Source organism: Aspergillus glaucus (assembly GCF_001890805.1).
Source record: "Aspergillus glaucus CBS 516.65 unplaced genomic scaffold ASPGLscaffold_4, whole genome shotgun sequence".
In the NCBI taxonomy this organism is placed as follows: Eukaryota; Fungi; Ascomycota; class Eurotiomycetes; order Eurotiales; family Aspergillaceae; genus Aspergillus; species Aspergillus glaucus.
The window spans coordinates 1550140-1575257 of NW_019170456.1; the positions used below are offsets into that span (position 1 = coordinate 1550140).

Consider the following 25118-nt stretch of genomic DNA (forward strand, 5'->3'; position numbering starts at 1 on the left):
AAAAGAAAAAAACGGGGAACGAGGCTGAGAGATGACCGAGAATACTTGCTACTAGACCACAAAAAGTGAATTTTGCAGTTGTTCGAAGTATCCCAGGACAGGAACACAACTCCTGGAAACAGGCTTTTGCATACGTAGTGTCGTGACTCACGTAGGCAAGAGTTGGTCGACTCGAGGAAGCGTGGAAGAGAAAAAAGAGTAAGAGGAGAGGAGAGGAGGGGGGCGGGCTGAGTTTGTGACTGGGATCATGTGATATGGTTTGCAGCTGACTCTATGTCACTGGTCAGTCGATGTACAGCTGCAAGGAACATCCTGAAGTCTTGAGTCATATATATTTATAGAATATCAACTGGAGGCTATATACATGTTCTACAACTACCACTATATATCTCTCTCTCTCTCACATATTGCCAACTATACCCCGCATCCGGCTTCCGCCATATGAATACCAAAGCTATAACTATGCTCATCAGTTATACCGACCTTCCCATTACCAGCCGAGCAAGATTCGTCGCGTTCTCCTTCGCACTTGATGCATGAATCTTGGGTCCCGGAACTATAGTATTCCTGCGATACCAGTTAGACTCGGACCTTTACTATAGGGAATCAGGGAACTCACCGTCCCATAATGCTTGAAACCGGGAACTGTCACAAACAAATTCTGGATGATGTTAGAAAACCGCACACAGTAGTGTAGTTATGGGATACTCACAGGGACACCGTCATCGGCATTATTCCCACGGTTCAATGTGCCATTCTGCGAGCTACCAAAGTCCGCAAACTCCTGGTTGCCAATAGGATAGGCAGCAATCGCATTCCCAATGATCTCTTTCTCCGGGAATACCTGGGACAGAGCAACATAGGAGATGTAGGTAAGAGAGCCGCCAAGAGAATGTCCGGTGGCTTCCAGACTATACTCCGGGTATTTTCCCACAAGAGACGTGACCTCTGAGACGACCTCGTCGTGAACAGAACCCCAGGTCTTGGATATGCCCTGCATGATTTTTGCATCTTCTGGAAAGGTCACATCAGACAGTTCAGGGACGACAAGGAGGAGGTCGATGTCGTTCAGATAATCCGCGGCTGGTACAGTTAGCCCATCCTATCGCTTGACACGAACCGTAGGCCAACGCAACTTACTGGTCGTTGATCCCTTCATCACAACGGCAATCCTTTTCTTGGATTTGGAGTATCCCACGTATCCCTTCTATTGTCAGCTCATGCTACACAACGGGATTCGGTGCACTCACCTGAGTATCCGTCGACGCCTCATTGATCTTCTTGGTAATGCTAACATCGAAAGCAGTCCCATTGCAGTCTGTATACGTCGCAGATGAAAGCTGCGCTGCTCGCTGAAGTTCCGGGAAGATAGAGGGATCTGTGCATGTAAGAACGAGAATATTCAACGGGGTAGTAGGAAGGAATACCAGGAGTCGACCGTGACTGGAGCGTCGGGGCGCCGGACACTTGGGGTATCAAGGTAGACCCTGCGAAGAGTGTGAAAATTGCACCAAGAAGCATCTTGATATATCCGGTGTTGGTTCCTGGGGTGGGAACTTCTGCGACAGTTCACCCACTCTTCCAGGACTTCCTCTGTCTCTTGCTTAAACCACGGGCTTACCCCCACATGATATGCATTTTCCAGCACTGCAGACCAGCACCACATATTAATAAGGTGAAGGTGGAGTTCACGATGTCGCGATAATCGGATGACGAATGTTCGGTTCTGGCCGACACACGATTACTCCCAGTACGGAGTACACTCGGAAGACAAGACGACGGATATTACCCAAATTTGAGTCTTTATGTTTCGCATAATCGCCGAGCCCAGTTGTTTCAAGTCCGCTCTATGTACTCGTTACCGGGAGTTGAATACATATTCGTCTTGTCAATGCTGAGAACCTCGGGAAATAGACGCACGTGAACAAAGTACAGAGTACTTAAATTAAGATTTCTCCACAGTTTATCCGAGCCCATTCCATGGATGGTCCGTGGAGTCCCAAGGATAGGTCATAGAAATAGTTAGAACCTCAAGCATTGCAATTATTAAGTATGTACGGAGTATAAACAACCAAATATTATCTACAAAACCAGCCACCCATCAGTAAACAAAATTACAAAAAAAAAAAACCCCATACACCCACCGAAATCTACCGCTCCCTCCCCATTAACTCTGCCACAGGAGTCGTTTGTTCCAACTCTGCTGGCAACCGGTCCTTCTGATTAACCCCATATGCAGGAGGTTGTTGCACTCCGGTATTAATTGGCGGCATGGTCGACATCTGCTTATGCATAGCCCGCACGCGCTTCCGCTCGAAGAATGCCCATGCTAGAGATGCCAGGGCGATTACCCCCAGCGGAACACCAACGCCGGCTCCGATCGCTGTGTCGTGACATGTACCGCCATCGTCGCTATCTGATGATGACATTGTTGGAGCTGGGAGGACCGAGGGTGTTGCGGAGGATGATGGCGCTGAGCCGGATACGTAGAAGTTGGATAGATTGCTGAGGAGGGCGTAGCCGGGTACTGCCTGTGCGTCTTCTAGGGTGAATTGGCTCTCGGTCGGACACACCGCGGTGGTGCCACTGCCACTGACTGGATTACCGCAGCAATATGTTGATTTGCCCTCATCGTCTGCGAATTCGAGGTTGACGATTGAGCAGCCGCCGCCTTTGTTGTCGTTTTCGCCGACTAAAGGGGAATCATTTGTCAGAGCTTTACTTCACACATGATAAGATAAGGTAAAAAGAATTTGGTCCATACCGCATCGTTCAGGACACCCAGAATCCCAGTTCTGGTTTGTGCAAGACCCCCGTGATAGGACCCAGGGCTGGTGGGCGATGCTCAAGCAGTAGCCATTATCTAGGCAGATGTCGGTCGTGCCGCAACAATGGGTGTGCTCTTTTGATGAGCAGGGCGTGCTATCTGAGGCCTTAGTACGGTCAGGGAAGTAACATGGTCGTGTATCATTTGCCGACATATTTGCTTGTGTTTGGTATAGTTTAATGACCCAATTGCGTAACAGACGACAAAACCATAAAAAGTGATTATGGGTTGACCAGGAACAGCTTGGTTTAAAGGGGCGAGAGTGAGAAAACTTCAATCCTGTGGAAGCGAGTCAGGGCCCCGATTCTTGTCGTGCGTGATTAGTGCTTACAAGGAGTTTTTCCCCAGTCAGCCGCAGGGTCTCGTGTGCCAATTATTACTGCATTGGGGGTTAGGCCAGAGACACTTATGCGGCCCAGCCTCAAAAAGGTCAAGAGAAGCGGTGATCTTCACTTCTCCTGGAAGCATCTTCCGTGTCATGGATAATTAGTTTCTGATTGTCGCTGCGGAGTGGGAGAAAGCTCATAAGGAGAGAGGCTCAAGATGGATAATGACTTGGATACACGACGGTGTGTATGTCGGTATCACAGATAGGTCAGGTCATTACCATTAAATTTGGTGTAGGATGCCCAGAAATAATTGTGCAACTCAACACCTCATCCAAGTCCATCCATCAGAACCTACCGCTCCCTCTCCATGAACCTGTCACAGGATGTTCCAGCTCGGCTGGAGGGTTCGTATGAACAGTACGTTTGTTCTGACTCCACTGACAAATAGATGATGATTCCCCAAGTGGTATGCTTGCCTCAGGTATTGAGAACGGGTCGAGTAACTAGTGCCGCAGCAAATCGGGGCTTCCGAATTCAGGTAACTGATCGGCTTGCTGCTGGCCGTGTTGTCGAAAATGAAAGGTGGGTCATAGGGAACGCCCGACTGGCCCGTGCAGCTCCCGCAAAGACTTGACTGTAAAATTAAAGGAAAAGACGAAGCAGCTCGGCCGGGGAGATGGGCTTGATAGGGGAGGGGAAATGGCAAGGCTGTTGCGCCATTATGGCAGCATTAATGCTTATGTTTAGCCTCAAATACCCATGTGCGTTAAGAAAAAAAAAAAAAAAAAAAAAAAAGCAAACATACATTGTGCAGCGGCATGGAATTTTAGCTTTGAAAAGCCAAATAATGGCGGTAATCTTGGCTTCTCCTGAACATCCTCAAATATGTATTCCATTTGCCTCGCTAGAAGATGATCAGAGAATGTCTGGCAACTGATTGGTTACCATATGCAATCGATTCATTGCCACTAAGTGTGATATACTCTTTAGAGCGTCCAGAAATGATTTCATGAAACGCCTCATCTGAATATAAACATGAGAAACCCCTCTAAGCTTATCGCGTTCTTCCCATAAGCTCCGGCACAGATTGCGTCTGTTCCAACTCTGCTGGCATAGAATGCGTTGCTCCCAGTTCGACTGACACATGAGGATTCTTCTTCATCTGATATCCACCCCCCGAAGGGATACCACTCATCACCTCTGCCAGTTTTGCAGATGTATCCTGGGCCCGCTTCCGTTCAAGAAGTGCCCATACTAGAAACACCAACGCAATCACTCCCAGCGGGACTCCGACGCCTATCCCAATCGCCGTGTCATGACCCGCCGTACCACTGTTGCTGGAGCTTATCGATGCTGTTAAATTCGGGTGAGGCGAGGGCGAGGGGGTTATGGAGGAATTCGGTGCTGACCCCGAGACATAAAAGTTGGATAAGTTGCTGAGCATTCCAACCCCAGGTATCACTTGTGTTGCATCTAGTGGAAAACGGTCCTCGGTGTTGGCCGCACACTGGACGTCGTTGTTGTTAGAGACCAGGTTACCGCAGCAGTACCGCCACCCCTTGTTGTAATCGATGCTGATTATCGGGCAGCCGCCACCCTTGTTGTCACCTTCATATTCTTTATATGATCGTTAGCCAATAGATCAATATACAAGCTCTGGTGGAAGAAACTGGCAAGGAATTCATACTCCAACATCTTTGCGGACACCCAGTAGCCCAATTCTGATTTGTGCAACTCCCACGCGACAATCCAAAGGGTTGAGCGTCAGCACCCAAGCAGTATCCATTGGACAGGCAGATGCTGTTTTTACCGCAGCAATGAGTGTTTCGATCTGACGTGCACGGCACATCATCCTCAGATAAAGTCCCATCAGGGTTGTAGCATGGCTTATCATCTGACATATTGTCAATCAAGGGGGTATCTTCTATAATATGGCCCAATTAAACCAACAGCAAATTCAAGGAAACAGACAAGAGAAAGTGTTCAACTCGGCCGGGGAAGGGGGTTTAAAGGGTGCAATCGCAAGACTGCGCATTCTGGTGAAACGAACAAGGATCTGCATTCTTGTGTAGGGTAGTGCGACATTAGTGCTTATGTTAAATCCCAGGGACTCGCGTTAGAGATGGCTAAGAAGCCTTGCGCCATGGGATCTCGACCCTGAAAAGCTAAACAATGGAGATTATCAAGGAAAGAGAATGGAAGGATGATGGATAATTATCTGTATATGTGCGAAGCTGGCCATCAACAGGCATGGCGAGAAACGAGAGTGCGGTAGCAAGCACGCTGGAAATCTATACTGTATAGTTGTTTGATAATAGCTGCGGAGCAGAAGGTGGACAGGTCGAAAGCTCATGGGGAAAGACTCAAAATACTCTGTACACGGCTATAATTGTCATCAGGTTTGGCATAGAAAGTCCGGAAATAATCCTACAGATCAACACCTCATCCAAGCATAAACATGAGTAAGCCCATGCATCAAAACCTACCGCTCCCTCTCCATTATTCCTGCCACAAGATGTTCCAGCTCTGCCGGAGGTTGCGCTTGTGCTAACTCGGCTGGCATACGGTGCTTCCCATCTATCTCATATACCTGTACATTCTCAGAAGCAAACGGTTGCACTCCGCCATTAGTTATCACAGCCATCGCCTCCATCTTTGCGTATGCATTCTGCGCTCGCCTTCGTTCAAAGAACGCTCATCCTAGAGATGCCAATGCAATCACTCCCAAAGGAACACCAACGCCCGCTCCAATTGCTGCCTCATGACTTGTACCACTATTATCTGTCGAGGAAGGCGAGGGGGACATGGAGGAAGATGGCACAGACTGGACGTCGCTTAGAAGTGCATAGCCAAGTTGTATGTGTGCGTCTTGTATCGTGAACGGGTCCCTGTCCCGGCAGCGAGTTTGGTTGTCGCTGGCGGTTAGTGTGCCGCAGCAGTACAATGCCTGACTGGCGTTTCCGGACTCGAGGTAACTAACCGGGTTGCTGCCGGCTTGGTAGTCGTAATTAGTGACTTTTGAACTGTTAGTCATAGCATTACAAGACCGACCGACTAGCTCTGCTAAAAGAAAGAGAGAGAAGGTTCCATAAAGCATCTTTTAGAGCACCCGTTATCCCATACCTGATTCGTGCCGCTCCCACGCAACAATCCAAAGGGTTGAGTCTCGACGCCCAAGCAATAACTGTTGGACAGGCAGATGTCGCCCTCATACAGCAATGTGTCTCTGTATATGGATTGTCTGAGCAGGGTACGTGGTCCACGGCCTGAGAAGCATCAGGATAGTAGCATGGCCTATCTGTCATGTTGCCAGTTCAAGAAAATTGTCATAATATGACCCAATGGACTGACTGAAAAACCAAGGGAATTCATGAGACGATTCGGCCGAGGAAACGAGGTTTAAAGGGGGCGGGATAAGAATGGCAAGACTGAGCAATCGGGTGAGATGAGCCAGGTTCTTTGTTCTTGTACGGCATTAGTGCTTATGGTTCAGCCTCAGGGACTCAACTTACTGCACTGGAGGCGAAGAGATAAAAAGCAAACATACAGCGCCATGAAATATCAACTCCGGAAAGCCAAGCGGTGGCGATGATCCTCATCTGAGCACTTTCGAATATTCCAATTGCCTCGCTAGTTTTGCATTTGAAGCCTGTGCTCGCTCCCGCTCAAGGAAGGTCCATACTAGAAGTATTAATACGGTCACCCCCAGCGGAACTCCAACGCCCACCCCTATTGCAACGTCATGATTTGTATTGCTATTGCCAGTGCTTGGAGATGCCGTTGAATTCGGGAGGAGGGAAGGAGACGCGGAGGAAGACGGTACCGAGCCCGAAACATAAAAGTTGGATAAGCTGCTCAGAAGCACGCGACCAGGAACTGCATGTGTTCCGTCCAATGTGAACGATGACTCGTTGTTCGGACAAACGACATTGCCATTGCTGTCGCTAACCGGTGTGTCACAGCAGTAGGTCACTTGGCCATTCTTGCTCCAAGAATAGCCAAGAAGTGACCACCACCTTTTTTGTCGTTTTCGCTGACTGTATGTGACTGGTAGCCCGAGTCTTATGGATAATGACTGACCTTGGTAAAAGAAAGAACGGAAGGAGAATCCATACTGCAATGACCAGGACAACCTGAATCCCACTTCATGTTCGTACAGCTCCATACACATTCTTACATATCATTTCAAGCGCTACCTTATCCATTATCCAATTAGACAGGTAGCAGATAAGTACTTTCCTCGTCTGTCCTATGGATTGGACGATGGAAGTTGTTTTCCTATGTCGCTTTACCGCTAGACAGTTCTCTATCATTGATTTTGGACATTGCATATGAGGCAGTGACTCTGTTTTTGTTTCCTCTGCAAACCAGGCAAACCTGATTATTGGTGACAATTTGGCATCGCATCGGGTATTGGAAGAATACGTGTTCTCTGGCCCCGGCTTTATAAGACGGATTGACTAGAGGCCTCAAACCCAGAGTCCACCACCAGTATACTTCTAGTGGGATGGTCTAAGGGCCGGCGGGTGTGTCTGAGCGAATGCATTTTGGTGTGTTGCGTTGACGTAGCTCATCAGTACTTGAGACGCATTCTGTCGAGAAACGATTATCAGTTCATTCGAGAAATTTTTGACTAAACACATCCCATTTGCGTGACGCGCAGCGCATTAGTAGCAGCTCAAGAAGTGATAGCATGGTTTTATAAGCACCTAGAAACCCAAATGCGACAAGCACAGTGAGCACACAAACTCGCGCTCGGGCTTGTGTGGCAACACAGATGCGCTGTTCCTAAACTGAGAAGCGATAAAGAGGACCGTATGTATCTAGGCCAACCCAATTTGCATTTGCAAACAGACCCAGAAAGAAAGGTACTATCGTCTGAGGGCAGTAGACTTCATGTACTTTCTGTCACTATTAAGTTGTGTAGAGTACTTTTGGGTCACAGAAGCGTCTGTATAAAGATCGCACCTGTCATGCAATGTGGAACAAGTTATCGCCAATGAAACAGCACCGTTGTCACTGAATTCTTGATCTCGATGCCAAATAGCAGCGGTACATGCTGGGTGTGAGGGTCAACAGTGAGACCAACTGACTGATGCAATACTCTGCTCATGGCTTTCATATTTCATCTGTGTGTGATTCGTTGGCCAATGTAAAAGGTCCAGCTGATTCCATACCCCTGACACGCGAAGTAGAAGTGTGGGTTGAAGTAGGGAAGTTCCGATAAAAATTAGCAGAGAGCACTGGAGTCTGATCGGAGGTTCCAAGATTCAAGAACTGAGTCTGTATAACAATTGCATCTGCCATGATCGATTCTATCTTGACCTGTTTGGTGATTGTGATGTAGAGGATATATGGAGGAAGATTCGTAGACGGTGAATCGTAGAAAGATAGGGATCTCAACAACCCAATAGAACCAACTACATACATTGGTGAATATACTATGGCCATTCCTATTTTGGTGAATGAATAAGCCTGCCAACATTGGTTGATCCAAGTTAAGATCCAAGTGGGACTGTCAGGTCGATCTTGTCAATATATGGACCCACTTATTCAAGAACTGAGGTTCCCGAGGTACATATGCTTCTATTCATTGTGCGTACATAGTACATGCATATGTTGTGCTATACCCCAGCGCATGCCACTTGGTTGCTAGCTATATACATATCGGATTCACACGACGGTTTACATGTCAACCGCCTCACCAGGGCTGGAGTCATCATTCATGACACCACCCGAAGAAGTCAGCGTAGCCGCATTGCTAGTGTCATAAGTAGCCGAAACATTGATACCCATAGTAACCCAAGCGAGAACACCATTCTGAAGCTTGTCACCAAGCAGCGCATACTCAAAGATCGGATCCGAGTTACTATCCTCCGTCTCATCCTGAACAACGTGATCATCTGCGTTCTGCGTAATATCAACAGTGTTCGTGTTGTACGGGTACGTAGCCTCGACCTTGGAGATCAAGTCCTGATCAAAGAATAGCTGTCCGATATGCGACACATGACCACCAGCAATGGTGTTATTCTTAAGCGTGTGAGAGCCCACATGCGCAACAACATGCACGTGCGTCGCGCGACCGTCGTAGTGACCAGGGAAGACGGACTTGAACTGCGCAACACCATCGGAGTCGGTCTGCTGGATACCACGGAGGAAGGTCTTGTCAAGGTTGGATGCGTCGTTGCCGTTACCGTTCATATCGCTCTGCACGCCCGAGTACTGACCGGTGGAGTTGCAGGTCCACACATCCCAGTACAAGTTCTGGATGGGCTCGCAAGTCTCGATGTCGATGAACTGGCCGTCCATGATGAGCGGGATACCCGGCTCGCCGTCGTGGATGTCCGAGCGGACGAGCTCTCCCTTCACCCAGAAGGGGCCGATTTCGCCCTCGGGGGCGAGGATGCAGACGGGGTTGTTGGAGAAGAGCTCCGTTTCCGGGGTGTTGGAGGTCACCTGGAGAGGGGAGTTGTGGGAGGTGTTGACGACGCGGTCCGTATCACGGGCGTTGAGCAGAGAGCGCTTGCGGTAGGTCTCGGTGATGGCGGCACGACGGGCTGCAGCGCGGGCGTTGACGCCTCGGCGCTCGAGACGGTCAGCGCATTGGCCCAGGCTGCGCTTGGCGTTGTGCAAGAAGGTCTTCTTTGCCGCAGGGGTCAAAGAGCTCTCTTCGTGGGCGCCGGGGTGGGCAATAGAGAGACCGGCAAGGCCTAGTAGGGCAAGCTGCCAGAGGTGGGAGAGTTGCATGTTGATGGAGGATCGATGAAAGTGATGAATGGATTGTTTGGAGAGATTGTCTTGCTTTTTTTTTATTACCGGATGCTTCGACATATATATACCTTTATTCCCAGTCCATATTTAAGCATATACAAACGAAGCAAGCTAAAACTCTGGGCGCGTTAACTCGTCAGCAGTGGAGCAAGCTTGCCGGATGCTAAGCTGAATTATTGTAGATGGAATTGGATTCCCCATACCTCCACTAGATTCTAGGTTCCAGATATTAACGGTGTGGACCATGGAACTTTCCATCTGTTTGTTTGTCTCCTACTTCTCATAACGATACTATCCTGTGTGCTGTGCCCATTTCGGGTCTTTGGTATTTATTCAGCATGTTTAGTAAAGCCTACCAACATACGAAGGATAATCGATCCACCAAAAAGGCCCATTGAAATGTTCAATGCTCCGTACAGACTACAAGTAGAGTTTTCTCAGTTTCACTATCTATATCGCTGTTAGGGTAGACAGCTCTTGGTACCTTAGTCAGCGGGGAATTCACGAATTCTCCGGCCACACCAACCAATCAGGGCACCACCTATCGTCATTTTCTCCTGCCAAGTTTTGCCAAGCTCTGCCAAGACGGTCTTTGCTATCCGATGGACGCGCGTGTATACATTTCGGTGGCCGGGAGGATACCGGGGAATCGAGGCTGTGGAGGTAACTACAGTGCCTGGATAGGGCTGCTCCGTATGGGTAGGAGTTGATTCTATTCCAATCTTCGGGGAAATCAGTTCCACTGGCTGACGAGGCTACAGCACTAGCTATCATGTCTGGATCATGTTAGACAGGTTTATGCAGGATATGCTGAGGATATTGGGTATTATTCAGGGGACCGTGGTTGTATAATGTGTCAAGGAGATTCTCAGGAATTCCGATTTCCCATCCATAACTAACTAGAGATAGCAGCATTAGTAATTCTGTACATTATATGTAAGTCTACAAGTATGTGTCTTCATTAGGGTTAGTCAAGACTCACGCAACATGTGCTGATCTTTCCTTTCTGTTATATAAATGCCAGATCGCTCGGGAAAATATTATCACTACATGTACAGAGGAGCATGCACTCGTGGCTCTAGTACATACTACTATGCATATAATATTTTTTTCATTCGATCACCTTCGGTCACAACTTTTCGATACCTTGGTATATGTCGGAAACTTACTTCTTTCTACCAGCAAGGGATTTCTAAATCCAGTACGTACTTTGTATCCTCCTGCATTTCACCCTGCAAATGGCAGCTTGGCGGCATTGATATGAGAAACACAATACAAGCATTATAATCTAATATGAAAGATATTGATATCATCTCATGCCTGGGAGCATACGTCGACAGATTTAAACCGAGATTCCAAATTACCCTCGGCTCAACCTCGCCAAATATCACCGTGCCGGAAACTATATCGCGTATCAATACAACCGTTGGCCTGGAAGTATGACCTCCTGGTTCGAATTGTTCCCAAGCATGTGTAAGACTGTAACACGGCTATTGCGTGAGTTTGAAATTTAGTTCAGCTAATTTAGCCGGCCACTGTAGTATGGGTGGAATAATGTATCATATTGGCTAAGGTCATTGGAGGTTGTTTCTCTCTCCTACAAGTACATATCGCATATTTGCTTATTCCAAATGGGGTAAAGCTGAGTTTCGATCTCTTGCGACATTGTTAGAGTATCAGCATCGTTTAATGGGCGTGACTTACCCGAATCAGTTGCCTCTAATGCTGTCGCTAAGCTCTCTCTTCCTCCAAGCTGCTCGATCTTGCAGAAATCGGACATGTTTAAACCTCGTAGCGTCTAAACCCTTCAACTGCAAACCGACTTTACCAAGACGCTCCCTTCATCGCGGAACAAGCACGATATTAACTGCCCCGGTAGACAACGATGTTTACATCGGCCAATCTGGTCGTAACTAATTATAAAATCCAACGGATTTTCCAGGAAGAAACATTTCCCCCACGCCTGGTTTGCCTTGCCACGTGAGTTGACACTAATCATTTGCTCCTTCTTGTGATCACCTACTTGCAACTTTCTCAGCGTCGACGACCAGAAATTCATACTAAAGTACATTCACCCGGTTAATTTCGAGGATCTTCAAAGCATAGACAATAGACTACGCGGTGCAAACCATGTTCGTCTCTCTCAAGACACCATCCCCGAGAAGTCGATGTTCGTTTTCGAATACTTCGCGGATCATCTCCTACATCTTACTCAGAAAGACTTGCCCCTTGAAGTAATAAAAAGGATCCTGAGAGATGCTCTTCGCGGAATTGCAGAATTGCATGATCGAGATATCGTCCATACAGGTACGTTACACCTCCCGCGGAGCAATGAGTGGTGGCTTACTCTGGGTAGACAGTAAGGCGGATAATGTCTTCATCGACTGGAGAGATCACCACGGTAAAATCAAGCTTGAGCGAGTCCAGCTTGGGGATCTCGAAGACGCCGTGCATATTCCCCCTGAATCACATATGATCGGCAAACAGGCAGGGAACTGGATGTGGAGGAGTCCTGAAGCCCACGCCAATGGACCCGTGAATAAGCCGTCTGATATTTTCTCTTTTGTGCTTGTCGTAAGTATCACATCATGTCTTGGATTTTAGAGGAGATATTCACTGACCATATAGTGCATTTTCGCGCTACACAAACGAGTCATCTTTGCCGCTGGGGAAGAAGAATTGGAAGAGGGCATAGACCCCCCTGGCCATTGTAATCGAGCGCCAGATCTTATACTTTGCAGATGAAGATGGTCTAAACAGTTTTCTGAAACGTCTTGGCAACGAAATCCCCTGGGTTCGCGTGTTTGAAGTACTTCGGGACGGTTTCAACAAAGAAAACCCGCGCAGACCGTTTTCCCTTTGGAAGGGGGTTGACAACGATTTTAAGAGTCTTATTTGTGCCATGACGAATTTTGATCCTGAAAGGAGAATTACGGCTCATGGAGCATTGGCACACAAGTGGTTTGAAGGTATTTGAGATGAGTAGGTGTTTTGCCCATCGCCATTAGGCGTTTGGATTCGAGTTGATCCGGCTGCCTTTGTGCAACACAACGAGATGATCTTTGACCTCGAATGAAGAAAACAAATTCCAAAGGCCGAAGATTCGGGATATGCGCTGGCAGCTGCAGTCAGCATGCATTGGATTGCTTGCTCTCTCTGCATATCTGCATTTGCTTATTCCAAACAGGGGAATAAATCAAACGCCGAGTCAATACAACAATGGCGCAGGACAATAATGTTTTTTCAGCCAACCTGTCTGTCTGTCAACCCAATAAAAATCCGGTAACAGTTTAATAGCCGCCAGGAACCGGCCATCAATGACGAAAATGGTCAGATCGGGGTTGCTGGATATAACTAATCTCATTTGATGAATCATTCCGAATGCTGCTCTTCCACACTGCGTCTCTGCCACATTGTGGAGACAGATCATAAAGAGCTAATGGTGTTTGTTGCTATTCCTTTTCTAACAGACACCAAGACAAACAGTTGTGTATAAAAGTCCTCTACCGTCCAGCACTGATCTCACTTCTGTCAACTCCCACTACCACATCTTTCCTTTTGGACAACTCGAACACTCCGACCCTCTATACAACACAGCACGACACCCGATACAAGACAAGAACAAAACCAACCACACCATGCCCCTCCTCCCGCCCCCGCCGCCCCTCCCCCCAGCAGCACCCCCAGGCACCTACCTAGTTACCCTCCTAATCTACCCCAACCACTGGGCCTACTACATCCCCTCCTTCACGCACCCAAACCTCGGCGTCCTCCTCCACACCATCGGCGGCGACACAAAAACCGGCTTCAAATTCAGTATACAACGAAGCTACGACTTGAGTCTCCCTGAGAACCAGAACCCACCGCCTACACATAGGATTCCGTTGCAGTGGGTTGATGAGCGGTGGTTTGATGAGGAGAGGATGTTGAATGGTGGGGTTTGTGTGGAGGATTGGGAGCCGGTTTGTGGGTTCGAGGGGGTTGTGGGGAGGGTTGGGATGACGGGGTGGGGGGAGGGGTTGGATGATGAGGGGGATAAGGTAAGTTTTTGCTTTGACGTGGTGTGTAATAGGTAAGGGGTATGTGCTGATAAGACGACAGGACTGGGTTATTAAGGTTTCTGAGGAGCTTGTTAGTAGTGGGGTTTTTGGGGAGAATGTTGTCAACTATCTTTATACGATCCGGGTAGCGGAGTGGCTATAGAGCTGGAAGGATATTGGAATTAGGGCTGGTATTGTGTTATAATACAGTTGCTTTCCCTTTCCCTTTGTGTTCAGGACACTGTCAGAATCGGAGCTCACAGTTGAACTGAACTCCTGAATCCTTCGCGGAGGAGGATGGATAGATGGTCACTGCTGAATCGCGCGAAGGTAATCAGCAACTTCCTTGTTGAAAATACCATCCTGGACAAGCTGATCTGCAGCCTCGACAATTCACGTCTGGCAGTTCTTCTGAGTAATAGGTTTCTTGCCAGATACCTAGAAGCCCTCCAACAAGTCGCGCACATTCCAGAAAAAAGAAAAAAGTGTAAGGAACTCACATCCTCCCCAGCAACACTCAAACTCCTCCCCCGAGCCCTAACTTTAAACACACTCTCCTCAAACCCACAAACCGGCCCATCATCAAGCTTAAACCCCACCATTAAACATCTTCCCCTCATCAAACTACCTCCAACCAACCCACTGCAATGGCACTCTCTTCATTGGCGAACTCTGCGTACTCCGAAAATCATACCCGCGCTTAACCTGGAATATAAACCCATTCCTCACGTCCCCGACTGCGTGGATTATCACACCCAGGTCGGGCCTTCTGTGCGAATTCACCTAGTATACCCAGTAGTCTTTGAAGGGGTGGCCGGAGAAGATCATTAGTTCGAGTAGGAAGGCGCCTGGGGGAGCGGGGACTTTGTTGATGGAGCATGTTGGGAGGGGCGTTGGCCATGATGGGACTTGTCTTTGTCAACGTGTTTTACCCCGAATCAAGAAAAATGGGGCATCAAGAAAGTGAGGTAAGCGGAGGAACGAGTTTGGATTCATATTGCGCCAGACTATGATTTTAGACGAATCCTTAACAGTCCATGGATAGAGAATCCTTTGATGAGACACGCATCCTGTCATTGTACGCAGTCAAGGAAATCTGCTCCGGTCTTACACCGGCCCAAGATGGCATTCAGTCATGGCGGAGCGAAACTCCGGTCTACCAGGGCTCTGCTCTGATTAGTCATTGCAGTGTACCTGTCTGTATCATCTTGTTGATAGCTCTGCTTACTTGCGGTGACCATCGGGCTGCTAGACATATGGCCCCCTGCCCCCCCCGGATGCTCAATCAATGGGTTGTCGAGTGATAACCCAGTAGTCACAGCCACAAGCCACCAAGACGCTGTGCTAAGGCCCCTTCGACAGAGCAAAATAAAGCCAAGCATGATACCCCCCTTCCTCATCCACCGAATCCACAATCAACGGCAAATACTTCGTCCTCCACTCCGCAATCGCAGCATCACTAATATACCTTGGATTCACCCTAATATACCGCGCCTTGCAGTACTCCCAATAAGCAGGGTACCAACCAGCCTGCGCCCAGTCGACGATAGCAGTGACTTTGGGGTTTGGGCTGGGTGATATGAGGATGTTGGGTGGGAGGAGGTCGTTGTGTGTGAAGGCGATGGGATTTTGGTTGGTGTTGGTGGTGGTGATCCAGAGGCCGCAGGTTTCTTGGAATTGGTCGATGGCGTTGGGGCCTTGGTAGGGGCCGTTGATGGTTGGGTTGTGTGTGAGGAAGAGGTCTTTTAGGGGTTGGTTGTTTAGACTGCCTGTATGATGTACAATTAGGCCTGTAGAAACGGGGGTATATAGAGTAAACTCGCCAATATAAGGCCCATCATCCTGCTCCAAGCCCCTAACCAACTCCATCATACCCCTAAGCTCCCCACAGACCCCCCTTATCTCATCCTCACTCAACCCACTCCACCTCTCCATTAACGAATCCCCCTCAACAAGCTCCATATAAAGAAACCCCTGCTCCCCATCCTCCTCCCACCCAAAGACTTCAGGAACAGGTACGCGGCCTTGTAGTCTCTCGCGAATCATTATCTGAGTCTCGACTTCAATGAGGGTTACATCTGCGCCATACTTGACAGCCAGACCCGATGATGGGATTAGGACTGGTGGTGGACAGTTGAAGCTTGTGGCGGAGGGTTTGTTGGTTGCGATGTTGAGGGCTCGGATTTCGGCGGGGGGAGGGAGGGTTGGGGCGCGGTGTGTTTTGAAGGAGGAGGTGGACGTGGGAATGGGTGCCATTTTCTTGAATCAATGGAGGTTAATTTGGATGTTTGTAGTTGACCTGTGTCAAATGTGGTAGACAGTCATCATTTTAACTTTCAACATCGGAAGCGATAACATCGATCTCCCCGCACCAACATAATCACCATTCAACAACCAACCATGCAATCCAACAAAGAAACCCCCATACCACCCCAAATCAACACCAATACAAGTCCTACAACGCACGATCCCGTCCTAACACCCGAAGATGAAGCGTTCTTCCGCCAGATCATGTCGCGACCCGATGCCACCGGTAATGCGGTGACGGCTGACGCTCCGGGCCCGGTCGCGCAGGACGCGGAGGAACTTGGAAAGAAGCTTGGGGAGCAGCAACGAAAGGCTACTGATTTAGAGGAACAGGAGAAGGGTGGTGATAAGGATAAAAATAAAGAACAGGCTGAGCCTGCTGCGGAGGGGAAGAAGAAGCGGTGGAGCTTGAATTGGCCGTGGGGGAAGGGGAAGAAGGTGTGTTACATTTCGGGGGGAAATTTGAGAATTATATGGTCTGGATACTGATTCTTGGGATAGAAGGCAGAGAAACCAGACGACGCAAACGAAACCGCCGCTTCGAAAGACAAAGATGTCACCAAGGATCAAGACCAACCGCAACAGCCGCAACAAGCAGAAGTAGCGAAAGAAGCAGAAACACCAGCACCAGCAGATGCACCAGCGGACAGCGACATGGCCGAAATCCTCGAACAACTCAACCTCGCCGCAGAAAACAACCGCGTCTTCTCCGCCAGCGACGAAATGCAAGAACTCCTCCGCAAGTTCAAGCTCATCTTCAAAGACCTCATCAACGGCGTTCCAACCGCTTACCATGACCTTGAAATGCTTTTCAAGAACGGCAACAACCAGCTCCAGGACACATACTCGAAGATGCCTACCTTTTTGCAGAAATTGATTGAGAAACTGCCTGAGAAATGGACCGAATCTCTAGCGCCGGAGGTTCTGGCTGCGGCTAGTGAAAAGGCCACAAAGAGCGGAGTGAATACGGAGAATGTGGCCAAGGCTGCTGCGGCGGCTGATAAGATGGGACTTAAAATTCCTAGTTTGAAGGAGTTGGTGGGGAAGCCAGCTGCTATTGTCGGGATGTTACGATCGATTGTGGCTTTCTTGAAGGCAAGGTTCCCGGCGATCATTGGTGTGAACGTTCTCTGGTCGTTGGCGCTATCCAGTATGTACTAACTACCCCTGCATTTTGATATGGATGGGAACTAACACGTTCAGTTCTTCTATTCGTCCTTTGGTACTGCCATAAACGGGGACGCGAAGTCCGTCTGGAGAACGAGCGTCTCGTCACCGAGGAAGAGATACGGAAGATGAACGAGCAGATGGCATCTGAAGAGAGACCCATCCGGGCTACTGAGACGTTGACTACGACTGCACCTCCGGGTGCTGCAGCCGATTCGATCCGCGACGGCGTTCGAGAAGTCGAACAGACGCGGGAGACGGTCCGGACTAGCACTGCGAATCCTCAGCAGGAAGCCTCCGGGCAGGAAGCTGGCCAAGAAGCTGCTGGCCAACAGGCGACTGGGACAGAGGTGGGAAATGAAAATGCTGCTCCGGTCCCGACACGGTCCAAGTCGAGGCTCTCGATCTTTTCGCGGTCAGGAAAGAAGGCGTCGAAAGCTGAGCCATATCCGGGGACTTGATCTTGTATATATGTCATTGGTATATAGTTGTCTAGCTATGAGATACCCAATTGCTGATATGATAGTAGACCACTGACCTCACTGCGGGGTGCAAATGAGCATGGTCCAATCGGATCGGCGTTGACCTGCAGATCATGGAATGTGCATGCATAAGCATGCATGGACGCAGTTTTATGACAACTCATCGGAGGATTTAGGATACGACACCCCGAGAACAGTTACAGAGTACATACATACTGGACAGAGTGCTCCGTTCTATGTAGATGATTGTAAATGTATAGCTGTCCTCATTCTCAATCGGCCTAAAGTAAACCGGTAAGGAACGGCGCCACTCGGGATGTGGGTCTAGCGATGCCTCGGTTTAACATTCTGTCTATTTTTACCGTAGAAACCCCGTATGGTCTTACAAACGGGTAGAGTGCTTATGTAGTGTTTATGACTGGCCAATTCCCCTCGATCAATCATGAAAGGACAGAATAACCCGACCAAAACGGAACCATGCAGATGATCTGTCACTATGTCTACCAATCATTTACTATTCTCAACAGTGGTTCAGTTGGCGCTTACAATTGCCACTACGGAGAACTAGTGGAGGAGAGGCTCAAAAGGGGCAAGATGGACGAAGAACCATACTCCGGAGTACTCTTCATGACTGAAAAATGGAAAAATTTGCAGCATGTTATGTAGACGTGGCAAGTGAACCAGATGCCTTGGGTATCGACGGGCTACTAATTATCGGGCATAGCCAGGTGCATTCTGTATGTATGCACGCAATCAATTGTATGCGTATGTATCTGTATCAATGAGGAGATTCCAGATGCAATACGGAGTAGAGGTTTAGATACTTGCAGTCCGTACTCCATACTACTACCTGTACTCCGTACATAACAGATATCTGTGTCATACCGCAGTCACCACGCATGATTCTATTCCTCGTACAGCCTGCTGCATATGACACTCTCAACACTCATAGCCATTTTGAGTCATTGCATGCATTTCCTGCTTACACTTTGATAGTTCTAACTTGAAGGCTTGTACGATTCCGGCAATACCTGCCAGATGATTGGCCCGTGAAAATGCGGTGAGCACTCTCCCGCCAATGGGAATCCCGAAAAAGGTCTGCTCCCGACCAATGAACGACCACCAGCGGAACAGGCGTACCGTTAGCGCAGTGGGTCAGTCTCTGCTGGCTTCTCTTCTCTTTTTCTCCCCGTTTTCCCTCTCGTTCTCTTTCCTCTCCACCAGATTCAACGCTGACAACTCGCGGTTATTCTATTCTTCTATCTATTTATTTATTCAGTCTATTCTATTCTTGATTACTCAGATATCGTCTTCACACGTGCCGCCATGGCTTTCGTCGAGCTGTAGATTCCTCGCTGGGGGGCTTGGCCCGTCCCGCTCCCCAGTCCAGCAGCTCCGAGTCTCAATTCTCTAATCACTTTGACGATATCTGTTTCCCTCTTTCGACGTAACTGTCCTATATTCACTATAGGAGCGTCGAAATTGCCCCTTGATCTCATTAACTGAAGAAGCACTTTCGTTGTCCGCTGTTTGCGGGCCCCGTGAGGTGCTTTTTTCCGACAGCAAAAAAAAATTATTCACCACGTACATCACTTATCCACCTGCCCCTCCTCCTCCTCCTCCTCCTCCTTCTCTCTGTCCTCAACCGGTCACCCTCTCAATTCCTCTCTTACGATCACGACATTCACCTCTTTTATTCTTACTTGGACCGACGACATACCCAACGATTGAGTCTCTTACGCAATTGACGCCAGGTTGACGGTTGACAAAAACTTTGTTCATACCCCAATCCCGAACCTTATCTCGATTCCCCCTATCCTACAAAGAACCAAGGAACAATACATATACAGCATGCATCACAAATCCAAGGCCCCTCCCCGGAGAGCGGGCAAATCTCTTTCCGTTGGACCGTTGAGTGGAGATAGAAAACGACGGGCATCCTCTTCAGTATCCAGCGTGTCTTCGGTATCGTCCGTGGATGATCTTAGTGATGCCCCGGACAATTCGTCAGAGGACGATGCAGATGATGAGGAAGACCCGCCGGCCCCCGCCTACCACAAGGACAAGGGCCGGAAATCAGCCCCTAAACCCGCAAAGACCATCAACAATCGGAATAAGAAACAAGCTACGAAGAAGAAGAAGAAGGCCGCAAGGATATCTGACGACGAACTCTATGATGATGACAATGACTCGGAGGATAGCTCCGATGATGTCTACGCCGCAGTCGACTACATCTCGGACGGGGACGGGGAGGACCAAGACATGGAAAAGCTGGAGGAGATGATGATCCTCGAGTCGGAAAGCGAGAGCCGCATTGGTAACCTGCTGTCGACGGCGGATATGGGAGATGCTGAGACCTGGGCTGGCCCCACCAACATCTTCGACGATCACATGTTGCTCACAGGGACTTCGTTCTTTGATGAGGATCAGCTCTACAGCGCCATGGAGAACTTTGGTGAGACTGATCTGGCCAGCGAGGCTATTGAGACCCCAATGCAGGTACCCCGCCATGTACACTTTGAAGCCAAGTCCGAGTCCTCGTCCGACAGCGACTCGCATACCGAAGACGAGGTCCCCGGTGATTTCCTCCAACAGGACAGTCTGGACCCCCAATTGCGTCGTATGATTGAGCACGACAATCAAAATACACACAAGCAGAACCGACGTCGGATGTCAAATGACGACATGTTTGGCGAGTCTGACTATGGCCATTCCAACATTTACCACGTCGAGTCTGACGCTGTCGACGAAAAGTCGGAGTCCAGTGGCTATGAGAGTATGACGATCACACACACCACACCGTACTTTCTGTTTGTGCTGACTGAATTCCCTTCACAACAGCCGATGATGGCGAGACTACAGATGAAGACTTACCCCCGCCGGCTACCATCACACATCCCCGGTCCATTTTGCGCCGTGACTCATCGGCTTCCCTTGCTCCTCCCGCAGACGAGAACAATGAGTCAACAACACGCCGGCGGGGCCCTCTTATGGGATCATTTGTGCCAGATCCTCACAAACCGGTGGCTCTTGTGGACTGCACCGGCAAGCATCTCGTCATCATTCCGGCTTATGCCTCCTCTCGTCATGACTGGCTAGAGTCGACATCTAACAGTATGCCGGGCACGGTGAACAATAGCCCGCGTGCCACCACGATGCAGATCATTGATGAAAGTGACACGGATGCCCTGGCCTCTCCTAACCATGCTGATTTCAGTCCCATGTTGGCCTCTGGTGCCAACCTGATGATGACCGCACTGGGTAACGACCTCGCTCCGGGCGGTCAGGTCATGGGTCCTCCGGAGGCTTTCTACCCTTCGCAAGACATCACCATTGATTCGTCATTCGAGGATGACGACGACGAAGATCCGGAATCGGCTTTGAACGTCAATGACTTTATTGACTTTGGTGATGGCTCGTCCGATGATGAGATGGACGAGAAGCAATTCGAAGATGAACTTACCTCCCCTGCTATGACCAACCCTGTCCCAATGGTCGGCGCGGGGAGTCCCACGCCAACGCGGACGGCCGAAACGCAGCAGCAGACGAACAGTGCGGAGCGGTTCTTGAACCATCTCGACCGGGGTATCGTGACGGCATTCCGTCGCAACCACAACCGGTATCAGGCATTGCTGCGTCTTCCGCAACATCGTGAATTTATGCCTGCCAACTCCCCTGCCCGGCCGGCTAGCGTGTTCCGACATGCTCGTTTGGCAGACCAACGCACTCCCACACGGAAGCGCAGGAACGGTAATACGGGTGACGCCGTCCGGCGAAAGCTGATGGACGCGCACCGTCGCAACCACCTTCCATTCTAATTACCTTTTGATTTTCGGGTAGAATCAACCTCGCATACGATTTGCATCTCTCGTCGGGAGTTGTGTTTTGACAAAGCAAGACCTTTAGAATTGCATTTGGCTGTATCTTCGCTATTTTTCTCTATTTATGGGTTTAACTTTTCATGTTTATTTATGGTCCTCCACTTTCGGGGATATGACACCTTGGTCCGAATTTATTGATGGTGATGGAAAACAGAGATGATTCGATGACCTTTGCGTTTTGGAGTCGGTGTTTTGCTGTTTTTTTTTTATGTATGCGTTTTCTGGGACAAGGGGATATACCTCGGGGTTTATGGGGGGGCTTGTTTGATATTCTCTCTGATGTCACGTCCATGATGAACATAGCAATCACGTTAAAAGTTATGCATTTGGTGCGTAGGTGAGCTTAGCGCAGTAGTCTAGTGTCGAGGTTATGCATGTACTTGTCAAATGTGATGATAGGCTATTGCCAATCAGGTTTCACTGCGAAGCGCCAGTCTAGTTTACGTGTCTAGATTAGGTAGAATGCGTAGCGACGCGTTTAAGTGCATAACTGAGGGTCCATTCTACCTCAACCACCACCATCATCTTCACCTCCACCATCACCACTACCTACAACAATAAAACCGTATACTTCATTACCACTTACAGAGTACTTGAAGTCGCAAAAGTCAATTCTATTCTTAGCGCCATGCCTCTCTTCTTAGCAACATGCACACATGCACCACCGTCACGCACCTTCTGTCGATCCGGCGCTTAGAAAATAATCACACCACAGCACATACATTCGAATCCTACTCCGTACGAAAAAATCTTCTCTAAGCGCCCGGCTACATTAAAAGCCCATTCACAAAAACAAATAACAAAAAAGAAAGAAAAAGAACCGTCCAGACCCTCACAATATCCCACCTGTCGACGAATCACCATCCATTGTCCATCAAAGCCGCGAATTACAGAGAAGTTCGACGCGAAGGTCAAAAATAAACTTGGCGCCGGATGGGTTGGATTGGTCTTGACACTGTGGTGAGGTTTAATGTGAGGGAAATGTTTTAAGACAGTGTGTTCCTGCATTGTCTCTTTTTCGCTCTTGTTTTTGTTCTTGGTGGTTCCGTGGCTTTGCTTTGCGCGCTTTGTCCTTGGTCTTGTTCTTGTTCTTGTTCTTGGTTACGAATTGAAGACATTGATTATAGACAGGAAGGCTTTCTTTGTTTCTTATTATAGCCGGGATTATATACCTATCTATAAGACTGAACGACATCGGAGTCGCGACGAGCTCGAATAATTCTGGTTGTCGTTCATGTTGCTGTGAACATGATGTTGCTCCCGTTTCTCTCGTTTGCTGTCCTGGCTCAGGCAGGCGCGTTGGTATGTTCTGCTTAACCAACAATTGCAATGGAAGACTAACAGGAATAGTTCTGGGGCGCCGATCAATCCTACACAAGACCCGGATACCTTAATGGCGCGAAGCGAGAATTATCTGCGCGCGATAAAATTGGCGCAGAGGCACCACTCGACGCAACTGTGTTTTCGACAAACGAGGTTACTATTACCAGCTGCGGGCCGGAAAAGCCAGACTGTCCGGCTTCTTCGACTGCGGTGCCCTTGACTGAGAGTGTTGATGCTGGGGTGCCTAGCTCTGCTGCTGCGGAGTCGAGCGCGCCTTGGACTGAGAATATTAGTGTTGGTGTTCCTAGTTCTGCTGCTGCAGAGTCAAGCGTTACGCCTAGTACGCCTGTTGCTCCTGTGGAGACGAGTTCGAGTGCTTTTACGCCTAGCGAGGTTGTGTCTCCGCCTATGGACTCGACTGTGTTTTCTACGAACGAAGTTACTCTTACTAGTTGTGGACCAGAGGTACCAAATTGCCCTGCATCGTCAACTGCGACACCCTCCTCGACAGAAGCTGTCAGTGTTGGGGTCCCTAGTTCCGCTGCTGCTGAATCGAGCGTTGCGCCTAGTACGCCTGTGACTCCTGTTCCTGTGGAGACGAGTTCAAGTGCTGTTTTCCAGTCCAGCTGGTCTGCGCCTGCTTCGCCTTTGCCTTCTGATGCTACTGTGTTTTCTACCAACGAAATCACGGTTACCAGCTGCGGACCGGAAGTTACGGATTGTCCCGCGTCGTCGACTAGTCTCAGTGCTGGTTTTCTGAGCTCTTTTACTCCTGCTGAATCGGGCGGTTGGGGATCGAGTGTTGGTCCTGTGGAGACGAGTTCGAGCTCTTTATCCAGCAGCTGGGTTCTGTCTTCGTCGGCATTTACGTCCTCTGAGATTGTTGCATCGACATCTACGTCTATTGAATTGTCTTGGTCTGCGTCTGTGTCTGTTGAAACGTCAAGTTCGATTGCTGTCTCGTCGATTGGATCTGTGGCGCCCTCTGACTCGACGCTTACTGAGACTATTTCTGGATCTGTTCCTGCTGGATCAATGGGTGCATCTTCTGTGCCTGTCGAGTCTACCCCAGCGGTCTCATCGACGTACAGACCTACACCCACGCCATCTCACGAAGCTTCGAGGTCCACCTTGTACAGCTCAGCAGCTCCCTCGACCTCGACAAGGCCTACGATTCCCTCTTGGAGCAGTTCAATCCCCATCATATCCTCCTCGCGCGGTGTTATTTCCACACCGGAATCCAGCAGCGTCATCCCAGTAACTTCAACTGAAGAAGGCACGACGACATTAGTCACCTATGAGACCGTGACAACCTGTCCAATTACCTCCACTCATTACTCCGGCGGAAGTGCAGTGACTTCAGTGTACAGCACTCTTTCGACGTTGACTTTGACGTCTACGTCTACTGTTTGTACTGCGTGCGAATCTGGTAGTGCTGCTGCTGTTTCTAGCTCCGCCACGCCGACCTCAATTGCAGTCTCAGTGCCAGCGCCGAGACCATCATCATCGGCACCAGCGTTTTCGACACCATTCAGTTCCACGCCAGCTTTGACTACCGAGGGAACTACGACGTTGGTTACTTATGAGACAGTGACTACTTGCCCGGTGACATCTACCTACTCTTCAGGGGGGAGCTCTTTCACGTCTGTGTTTACTACTTTATCTACACAGACCCTGACATCTACGTCTACTGTCTGTACGGAATGCGAAAGTAGTGTCGCTGCGGCTTCTTCTGCTACACCTACTTCAATCGCAGTTTCGGAGCCAGCACCAAGACCATCTTCTTCCGCAGGAGCTTCTGTCCCGATTTCTTCGGGGTTGATCTCTTCATACCCAGCTTCTTCATCGATTGGCATCGCACCTACTTCGACTGAGGAGGCCACCACAACGCTGGTTACTTATGAAACTGTGACTACATGCCCGATTACATCTACCTATTCTTCAGGAGGGAGCTCATTCACGTCTGTGTTTACTACCTTATCTACACAGAC

The 25118-nt window shown here is 49.1% G+C and overlaps 11 protein-coding genes across 11 annotated transcripts; 4 read left to right on the top strand and 7 right to left on the bottom strand.

The window, feature by feature from the left end:
- Positions 1-317: 317 nt before the first annotated feature.
- On the bottom strand, positions 318-1982 carry ASPGLDRAFT_44043 (putative alkaline lipase). The gene is made up of 6 exons (XM_022545937.1): positions 1428-1982; positions 1251-1378; positions 1141-1204; positions 713-1083; positions 620-661; positions 318-567 (listed from the first exon to the last, which is right to left on the bottom strand). The coding sequence occupies exons 1-6, from the start codon at positions 1519-1521 to the stop codon at positions 415-417; spliced, it is 852 nt and encodes a 283-aa protein (XP_022404170.1). The 5' UTR covers positions 1522-1982; the 3' UTR covers positions 318-414.
- Positions 1983-2150: 168 nt separating this feature from the next.
- ASPGLDRAFT_64596 (uncharacterized protein) lies at positions 2151-2981 on the bottom strand (the record flags this gene model as incomplete). Its single annotated transcript, XM_022548795.1, has 2 exons — positions 2151-2692; positions 2765-2981. 2 exons carry the CDS (start codon positions 2979-2981, stop codon positions 2151-2153), a joined length of 759 nt encoding a protein of 252 aa, XP_022404171.1.
- A 1170-nt stretch (positions 2982-4151) lies between these two features.
- Positions 4152-5197, bottom strand: ASPGLDRAFT_1181327 (uncharacterized protein). The gene is made up of 2 exons (XM_022539932.1): positions 4844-5197; positions 4152-4773 (listed from the first exon to the last, which is right to left on the bottom strand). Exons 1-2 carry the CDS (start codon positions 5055-5057, stop codon positions 4211-4213), a joined length of 777 nt encoding a protein of 258 aa, XP_022404172.1. The 5' UTR covers positions 5058-5197; the 3' UTR covers positions 4152-4210.
- A 654-nt stretch (positions 5198-5851) lies between these two features.
- ASPGLDRAFT_23485 (uncharacterized protein) lies at positions 5852-6461 on the bottom strand (the record flags this gene model as incomplete). The annotated part of the gene is made up of 2 exons (XM_022543292.1): positions 5852-6179; positions 6280-6461. The coding sequence occupies 2 exons, from the start codon at positions 6459-6461 to the stop codon at positions 5852-5854; spliced, it is 510 nt and encodes a 169-aa protein (XP_022404173.1).
- A 103-nt stretch (positions 6462-6564) lies between these two features.
- ASPGLDRAFT_1181407 (uncharacterized protein) lies at positions 6565-7591 on the bottom strand. The gene is made up of 2 exons (XM_022539934.1): positions 6669-7591; positions 6565-6584 (listed from the first exon to the last, which is right to left on the bottom strand). The coding sequence occupies exon 1, from the start codon at positions 7325-7327 to the stop codon at positions 6752-6754; it is 576 nt and encodes a 191-aa protein (XP_022404174.1). The 5' UTR covers positions 7328-7591; the 3' UTR covers positions 6565-6584; positions 6669-6751.
- Positions 7592-8841: 1250 nt separating this feature from the next.
- Positions 8842-9903, bottom strand: ASPGLDRAFT_64597 (intradiol ring-cleavage dioxygenase; the record flags this gene model as incomplete). Its single annotated transcript, XM_022548796.1, has 1 exon — positions 8842-9903. One exon carries the CDS (start codon positions 9901-9903, stop codon positions 8842-8844), a length of 1062 nt encoding a protein of 353 aa, XP_022404175.1.
- A 1909-nt stretch (positions 9904-11812) lies between these two features.
- On the top strand, positions 11813-12904 carry ASPGLDRAFT_64598 (uncharacterized protein; the record flags this gene model as incomplete). The annotated part of the gene is made up of 5 exons (XM_022548797.1): positions 11813-11907; positions 11966-12234; positions 12284-12501; positions 12556-12637; positions 12669-12904. 5 exons carry the CDS (start codon positions 11813-11815, stop codon positions 12902-12904), a joined length of 900 nt encoding a protein of 299 aa, XP_022404176.1.
- A 661-nt stretch (positions 12905-13565) lies between these two features.
- On the top strand, positions 13566-14130 carry ASPGLDRAFT_23488 (uncharacterized protein; the record flags this gene model as incomplete). The annotated part of the gene is made up of 2 exons (XM_022543293.1): positions 13566-13967; positions 14029-14130. The coding sequence occupies 2 exons, from the start codon at positions 13566-13568 to the stop codon at positions 14128-14130; spliced, it is 504 nt and encodes a 167-aa protein (XP_022404177.1).
- Positions 14131-15311: 1181 nt separating this feature from the next.
- ASPGLDRAFT_64599 (aminoglycoside phosphotransferase family protein) lies at positions 15312-16223 on the bottom strand (the record flags this gene model as incomplete). Its single annotated transcript, XM_022548798.1, has 2 exons — positions 15312-15736; positions 15791-16223. 2 exons carry the CDS (start codon positions 16221-16223, stop codon positions 15312-15314), a joined length of 858 nt encoding a protein of 285 aa, XP_022404178.1.
- ASPGLDRAFT_44051 (uncharacterized protein) lies at positions 16159-18188 on the top strand. The gene is made up of 3 exons (XM_022545938.1): positions 16159-16712; positions 16776-17424; positions 17478-18188. The coding sequence occupies exons 1-3, from the start codon at positions 16368-16370 to the stop codon at positions 17900-17902; spliced, it is 1419 nt and encodes a 472-aa protein (XP_022404179.1). The 5' UTR covers positions 16159-16367; the 3' UTR covers positions 17903-18188.
- Positions 18189-19804: 1616 nt separating this feature from the next.
- ASPGLDRAFT_1181815 (uncharacterized protein) lies at positions 19805-21817 on the top strand. Its single transcript, XM_022539938.1, has 3 exons — positions 19805-20284; positions 20332-20699; positions 20765-21817. The coding sequence occupies exons 1-3, from the start codon at positions 20271-20273 to the stop codon at positions 21739-21741; spliced, it is 1359 nt and encodes a 452-aa protein (XP_022404180.1). The 5' UTR covers positions 19805-20270; the 3' UTR covers positions 21742-21817.
- The last annotated feature ends 3301 nt before the right edge of the window (positions 21818-25118 follow it).